General features: G+C 51.2%; 1 protein-coding gene across 1 annotated transcript; it reads left to right on the plus strand.

Annotated features, from left to right (window-relative positions):
• The first annotated feature begins 3,948 nt into the window (after positions 1-3,948).
• LOC121166265 (dnaJ homolog subfamily C member 5G-like) lies at positions 3,949-6,260 on the plus strand. The gene is made up of 5 exons (XM_040995370.1): positions 3,949-4,061; positions 4,274-4,547; positions 4,639-4,783; positions 5,574-5,641; positions 5,829-6,260. Exons 1-4 carry the CDS (start codon positions 3,949-3,951, stop codon positions 5,618-5,620), a joined length of 579 nt encoding a protein of 192 aa, XP_040851304.1. The 3' UTR covers positions 5,621-5,641; positions 5,829-6,260.
• The last annotated feature ends 1,374 nt before the right edge of the window (positions 6,261-7,634 follow it).

Here is a 7,634-nt window from a genome sequence, read left to right on the forward strand (position 1 = left end):
CAAACCCCCAGCCCCCCCCAGGCCCGGAGGCCTGTTCTGTCTGCATCTTTGCAGCTCTCTGGCCACAGCATTTCAGTTTTGTTTGGTGCAGAGCCTCACTTAACAGATAACAGCTATTTCAAGAGCCTTGAGCTGTGATTAATTAGAATGTCAGAGGGCAATGATAAGGACTAATGGCACTGTGGAGCCTCTGGTGAGATGTGCAAGATGCTTATTCACTCCCCTCAGCACCAGTGCATCTTCTTTCTCAGGGTTAGCGTCCATGCCAAGGGGATGCAATCACATCGCCCATGAGAACCAGAGAAATGAGCAAGTGCCTCTGAAAAACCAGGCGCAGGCTAGCTCAGTCAGCCGACCAACAGTGGCTAGGCTAGGCTTCTTCAATACTCCGGGAACAGTGTTAGGGAACTAAATAAAAACTCAGAAAAGCAACAGGAAGTCCCGAATCATATGGTAATCCTTCTTGCCTTATTTCTTTTTCTTTCTTTAAAGATTTACTTAAAGGAAGAACGAGAGAGAGAAGTGAGAAAAAGAGTGATCTTTCATCCATTGTTATGGCCTTAATAGCCAGGGCCAGTTCAGGCCAATGGAACTCCAGCCTGGTCTTCAACATGAGTGACAAGGGCCCAAACATTTGGACCATTCTCTGCTGTTTTCCCAGATGCATTCATACGACAGTGGATTGGCAGATCAGCACCTGGGACTCAAACTGGCACCGTGATATGATATACTGGTGTTGCAAGTGGCGGCTTAACCTGCTGAGTCACAAAGATGCCAACCCCGCATCTTTGAAAACTTCTTGCCTAGGATCATAAGAGGTGAACCCCATTATCCTGTTCAGTCACCCAGCTGAGTGTTTTTGTCCTAGGAAATTTTTTTGACTTCTATTTTCTTTTCTTTTTTTTAAGATTTGTTTCTTTTTCTTTATTGGAAAGTCAGATATAGAGAGGAAGAGAGACAGAGAAGAAGATCCTCCATCTGTTGATTCACTCCCCAAGTGGCCACAACAGCCAGAGCTGAGCTGATCCAAAGCCAGGAGCCAGGAGCCTCCTCCGGCTCTCCCATGTGGGTGCAGGGTCCCAAGGCCTTGGGCCCATCCTCAACTGCCTTCCCAGGCCACATGCAGGGAACCGGAAGGGAAGCGGAGTTGCCGGGATTAGAATTGGCAGTCATATTGGATCCCGGTGCATGCAAAGCAAGGACTTTAACCACTAGGCTGCTGCACCAAGCCCCTAGGAAATTTTTTATCATGGTACAACCACTAGGCTACAGCTCATTGAACACCTCCATGAGCCAAGCACCATTCTAGGTCTTGTGCCCAAACAAGGTCTCTGCCCTCACTGTCAGCTAGGGAAGGCAGACTTTCCACAAAGCACCACACAAGCACACATGGCTTCAGCAATCATGGTGAGGGTACAAGGAGGTGGGGAGGAGGGGGAGAAGCAGTTTCAAGGTCTCTCTGCAGAGCTACAAAACAACCCTTGTATGAGAGTTCAGCTATACTCAGCATACGAAACAGGCTGCAGGAGGAACGCTCTGGGCCAAGAGAGGTCACAGGTTCCAGAAGACAGAAAGAACACTGCGTCTTCAAAGGCAATGGAGTGGAGCCCAGGGCGGCCGAGACAGTGTCCATGGCAGGGCTGGGAGACCCAGGATCACTGTGGGCCTTGGCAGCTGAGACAAGGCCTCTGAAATGAGAACAGAGGCTTCCAGGGGCTTGTTCTGAGGGTTCCACCATTCTCTCTAGGATCAGCACAGGAAGGTGGGAGGTTAATGAGTGAAACATTGTCAGCTTCAGGGCTTTCTCCTTTTAAGTGAGTGACCTCTGAAATCATCCAACCCAGAGCCCGAGGACTGGGCAAGTGGTGGTCAAGCTTTTCATCCTCATGCTCTCCTGCCACGCCCCCCCCCTTCCCGGCACAGACCACAGATGTATAGGTACAAAATCCATTCACTCAGTGGTCATCGTGCTGGTTGCATAAACTCAGTCCATTTGCTTACATGGCTCCCAGCCCTTGGGGCAGAGCATCCATTTACCAGTCAAAATCAAAAAGGGAGGCTTGTGCTGCTGGGGATCTCACGTGCAAGGTCACAAGAAACCAGACCAGGTGGCGACAGGCACCACCTTGCCTCACAGGTAGGGATGTAAATTGTTTTTTTGGTTTGTTTTGTTTTGGTAACCTTCTAAGAAAAAAAAAAAAACACTAAAATTTCATTTTGGTCTGGCACGGTAACCTAGTAGCTTAAGTCCTTGCTTTGCACACCCTGGGATCTCATATGGGTGCCAGTTCTTATCTATCCAGCTCCCTGCTTGTGGCCTGGGAAAGCAGTGGAGGACGGCCCAAGGCTTTGGGTTCCTGCACCCATGTGGGAGACGTGGATGAGGCTCCAGGTTCCTGGCTTCAGAATGGCAGAGCTATGGCTATTGCAGTCATTTGGGGATTGAATCATTGGGTGGAGGATCTTCCTCTCTGTCTCTCTTCCTCTCTGTTTATCCGACTTTCAATGAAATAAAATAAATCTTTTTTTTAAAATTCATTTGGACACAGTAATCCCACTGTATAGGAAACTGGCTTGAGAAGGGAATCAGAGTTTTCAAGGATTTGTGTATGCAAATTTTCACCAGAAGAATACTATGCTATTAGATAGAAACACCTGAAACAGCTAACTAACCTGTATCCTATGATTACATCCTGGGATAGCTTCATGATGGAATAGCATTTAAGTGAAGTCTTCTACACCCGGTAGTGATTTTTTTTTTTTTACAAAGATTCAAGGTAATATATAAAAGGGATGCCCAAACTCTTATCTTATGACAGTGTCATAAGATAAACACTTTGACAAGGTGCCGTCAGGTGTCGGGAGGGTTAGGTTGGGGAGGAAGGCGACTCAGGCACACTGACATTTGAGACGTGTCTTCAGGATGTGCAGGAGTTGGAAGGGAAAGGTCAGCTCAAGCCGAGAAACCCACGTTCTAAATTAGCGGGGGCAGATACCACACCTGTGGAGATGCCTTGTGGCAGCTGCGCCTCCCATCCGCCATCTTTCCTTAAGTGAACTGAGGAGCCAGGACGGTGAGGAGCCAGGACGGCAGTCAGGGTAGATGATGGTCTCCCCTTGAAGAAGGTGGCCAGAACCTGCGTCCATCCTGGGACTGAAGCATCAACGCTCAGCAACCCTCAGCCGCAGGACGTCACCTATCCGGGAGCTGAGGCTTCCTGCGAGCAAAATAAGTCCCAGGGCCAACGAAGCCACCACATCACGGGCACTTCCGGTGGCGCCAAAAACGGCCCGCAATGGCGGAGCAGCACGCACGCACAATGGACTGCTAGTAGACCGTGTGAAGTTTCACACCCGGGAGGGTGGAAGGTGTTGAGGATAACCTGGCGTCTGAGAGCTACGACGAAGACAACGAAGACTACGAAGTAAGGGGCCAGGTCTAGTGGGGTCACTGTGCACCCAGCTCCTTGCCTTGGTTCTCCTCCAGGGCCTCCCCTCCACCCTTGGGGAGAGGAGGGACCCTGTCCCCGTTTCCCCAGAAGCGCCTCCCCCTACAACACCCACCCCCAGGCCCACCCCATTGGGCTTTCCTCCCTGGGGAGGACAGTTAGCTGGTGTCCCCAGCCCTGTCCCCTCTATCCTGGGGCTGACTCTGCCCTGGGCTTTTCGATGGGACCCCGGGCTGTTGAGCAAAGCTGACAGCAGTTCCTGACAGACAGCCCGCCCCTCCCCTGGCTTCAGCCTCCTTTTGAGCTCTCTCCTCCCTCAGATGTGGCAGTGTGCCAGAGGATGCTGGGAAGTGGAAGGGAGCCCTGGATGCGGCCCACAGCCTGGGCCCTGGCGTTTTCCCTCCAGTCCTACCGCTGGCAGCTGCTCTTGTCCTGTTGTGGTGTGCTTGCTTATCTTGTGGGACTTCTGCCATGCGCTTCCTCTCCTCTGGCCCAGAACATGTCTCATGTGGACCAGGCGGCCCGCCGGCTGTCCAAGAGAGGCTCCACCCTCTACGCAGTGCTGGAGCTGAAGAAGGGCGCCTCCCCGGAAGAGGTCAAGAGGGCTTACAGGTTCGCACCCAGCCTTCGTGGAACCCTTTTTTGATGCCTTACCTTCTGACCCACTTGTCAATCCCAGCAAGCCTTGGAACCAGATGGGCGCCATCACCCCCTTCCATGTGACATGGATAGGGATGGTGAACTTGGCTTCTTGGACCACATGCCTCAAGCAGGCCTTCTCAGTGGCTAGAGATGTATCCCTGTCATCCACCCTCACCCTCCCTCCATCCCCTCTTACCATCGCCTCCCCACACCACCCGTTTTGGGGGGTTTTGCCTGTGTAGGAGACTGGCCTTGCAGTATCATCCAGACAAGAACCCAGGAGACCCTCAAGCTGCAGAAATATTCAAAGAGATCAATACAGCCCATGCCATCCTGAGTGACCCAAAGAAGCGCAGAATCTATGACCAGCATGGCTCGTTTGGAGTGTATCTCTATGATCACTATGGAGAGGAAGGTGTCAGATACTATTACACAGTGAACAGTTGTTGGTTCAAGGTACATTCTGGGTGCTGGGGTAGGGCAGGGAGGGGAACCTGCACGGTAAAATAGGACAGCAGGGCCGAGGCCGTTGTCCCTCGCCTCTTAGACGCTCATCATCCTCTGTGCCCTGCTCACCTGTTGCTGTTGCTGCTGCTGCTGCTGCTTCTGCTGTGGGGCTCTGAAGCCTCCGCCCGAGGATGTCAGCCGCAGGAAACAGCCAGAGAACGTCCAGACTCAGCCTCCGCGGGCAGGTGAGGCCCCTAGGCAGGTCCCAGCCGAGCTGGGTCGGACAGCAAGGCGGCCAGAGCAGGTGAACCCTGTAATGTGTGTGCCATTAGGACAGTGTCGAAAGAGAAGGTGCATAATGTATTTCTGAGTGTCTTATCCCACACACCTGGAGTTTGAATGTCATGTGGGCTGCACCTGCCTTTTGTTTTTTGCCCAAAAAGATTTATTTATTCTTATTGGAAAGGCAGATTTACAGACAGAAGGAAAGACAAAGATCTTTCACCTGCTGCTCCGTTCCCCAAATGACCACAACGGTCAGAGCTGAGCTAATCTGAAGCCAGAAAACAGGAGTTTCTTCCAGGTCTCCCATGTGGGTTCAGGGTCCCAAGGCTTTGGGCCATCCTCTACTATTTTCCCAGGCCACGAGCAGGGAACCAGATGGGAAGTGGAACAGCCAGGACACAAAACAGTATCTGTATGGGATGCTGTTTTGTGCAAGACGAGGATTTAGCCACTGAGCCATCGCACCAGTGTTCTCTATATATCAATAAAAATTATTTAAAAAGAAAAAGTAAAGAGCAGTAACTGAAGAGAGAGTCAATGATGCAGTTAGAGCATCGATCTACTCAAGAGGAAGATGATAGTTACTCCCACCGCACACAATCTTCAAAGTTGGAATTTAACTGAAGTCCGCACTAGTGCCACCTAGTGGTGTTGTTGAGTAACTGTAAGGGAACCATTTTCTCACTGGTAGACTGAAAACTCGTTACTACATGTTTCTGTGTGTCATTGTACATATAAATTCTGTCATAGGAGCCAGAGGTGGCTTTAAAAGTGATGAAGACTTTGAAGATATTTAACAAGTGATGAAGGAAAATGAGGTATGTAAACTGAAATTAACATGAAAGAAATGAAAAGGCAGATAAACTAACTTCAGGTGAGTTGCCAGTGAAAAATGTATACCCGTATAAACCCCAAGTACTGACCTTATGGATATCAAGTTTGCTTCAAGTCCAGATGACAATCATTCCTTATAGTTAACAAGGTGCCATCTTCTTCTGCCACGAGATGCTGTCACAGTGCACCCTCTGCTGCTTAGTCCCCTGGACACATTGCAAGGAGAGCAAGTACCCTGTCCTGACCCTGACCCTGGTTCCTCTCCCTGTAGGAATCCCTGCTTCCAAAATATTGATGACACCCATCCCAGCCAGGACCCCATCTCTGCTCTTGACAGTGTGACTGGCCATATGTGGTTGCCCAGCTACTCTTCTTTTCCGCTGCCATCTCTCAGAGAACAGCCCTCTCATCGGTGTGTTGGAAAGTCTCCAGCAGTGGTAGAAGATTTTTCTCTGAGGATTCTTCCTCCTGGCCTACCTTGGTGTCCGGTAGATTGATGAGCCACTTGCTAACCAAGTAGGTGGACCCTGCGCTCTAAGCTGCTACGCAGTTAAACCTTCCTTTGCTGTAGCCTCCTTTGCTGCAACTGTGTGGACCAACAACTCCCAGATCAGCCAAGACGTTTATGGGCCGGAGCCAGACTCAGCAACACATCCTGAGTCAACCCAGGAAAGATGTGAGTGCCTTTGTTCCTTGGGGACATTTGTTCCACCTGTGGACTCTCCATGGACTCCAGCCACCAGCCCAGCACCCATTAGCCTCAGCCCTTGGGTGGGCTGAAGTTCAGGCATCGGCACCTGCTCACTCAGTCCTGTGGACGTCATCTTGTACAGGCTGGTTGCCGTGTGTTTTGTTCTTAAACCAGAGCATGAGACACGGTCAGGAAAAGGTAGGACTTTGCCGACTCTTTTCCTGCTCGTGCTTCTCCGTGCTGCCTGTTTCGTGTCCTCTCCACGCCACCTGTTTCCCGTCCACGCAGCGTCAGGGCCTAGGGACTCCTCTAACTTTTTCTCTCTCATCTGGGAGAAAGGTTTAAGACATGCTAGTAAATAAAAGAACTTTCATCAATCCCCGTGCATTGTCTTGGACCCAGAAATGACAGATCAAGAAAGAATCCTACAGAGAAAAAGAGAAAACCAGGACTGTTGTCTGTGGTAACTGTTGTCTGTTGTCTGTGGACTGTCTTGGCTTGCTGGGCCATCGGCAGGGACAAGTGTGGGGCCAGGCAGACACTTCCCAAGCCTTGTGATTGTGCTCTGAGATTTCCCTGGAGACCAACTAGCTCCTCTCAACCCAGCTCAGCGTCTCCCAATTTCCCAACAAACTAAAATTTCCTGGAGTGGCTCCAGTGTTGTGTGGGTGGAGCAGCATCCCACCCTGCCTCAGGAGCACAGCAGCCACCTGCAGCTTCTGTAGCCTCTTTAGGGGGAAGAAAGGGCTGTGCAAGAGCAAAACGTGGCTGGAAGTGTCAGACAAGAGGCCGTCTTCCTCGTGCCCCATTGCGAACCACATGGTCTTGGGGAAGAGGGGTGGAGTCACTGGCTAATCCGAGGAAGAGGAGACTGTTATCAACTCTGTCTCTCTTTAAGGTCTGGTCAGATCTTTCCTGCCACCCTAAACCATGGACTGATTTAGCTCATATTGTTGTCCTGGAAGAAGGACCCGTGCCAGAACTTGGGGCCAGGGGCTCCCAGGAGCCTTCTAGATGCCTGCCTGATATGTTTGCTGGCCCACCTTCCACTGTCGGCAGGGACACCTGCCTGTTCCCGCGTGAGTCAGGGTCACTCGCTCTCGGCGACAGCTGTGGCTCGCCTTACATGAGCTAAATTGGGATCTGGAATGTCATGCCGATGCCCCTCAGCTCCCCACCCCCACAGTGAAGTTTATCTCCTCTCAGGAGCCAGAGACAAACAGCACTGCCCACGGAGTGAGCAGGAGAGGGGGTCCTTTGGGAGGCCAAAGAGGATTTTAGAGAAG

The sequence above is a fragment of the Ochotona curzoniae genome, unplaced genomic scaffold (assembly GCF_017591425.1).
Source record: "Ochotona curzoniae isolate NIBS_2020 unplaced genomic scaffold, NIBS_Ocur_1.0 patch106, whole genome shotgun sequence".
Taxonomy (NCBI): domain Eukaryota; kingdom Metazoa; phylum Chordata; class Mammalia; order Lagomorpha; family Ochotonidae; genus Ochotona; species Ochotona curzoniae.

Bases quoted from the DNA above. Each gene is read 5' to 3' on its own strand.
- LOC121166265 (XM_040995370.1), top strand. From the start codon at position 3,949: ATGTCTCATGTGGACCAGGCGGCCCGCCGGCTGTCCAAGAGAGGCTCC. The intron at 4,062-4,273 runs GTTCGCACCCAG...CTCACCCTCCCT, and splicing joins GAGGTCAAGAGGGCTTACAG to CCATCCCCTCTTACCATCGC. The intron at 4,548-4,638 runs GTACATTCTGGG...CTCGCCTCTTAG, and splicing joins TGAACAGTTGTTGGTTCAAG to ACGCTCATCATCCTCTGTGC.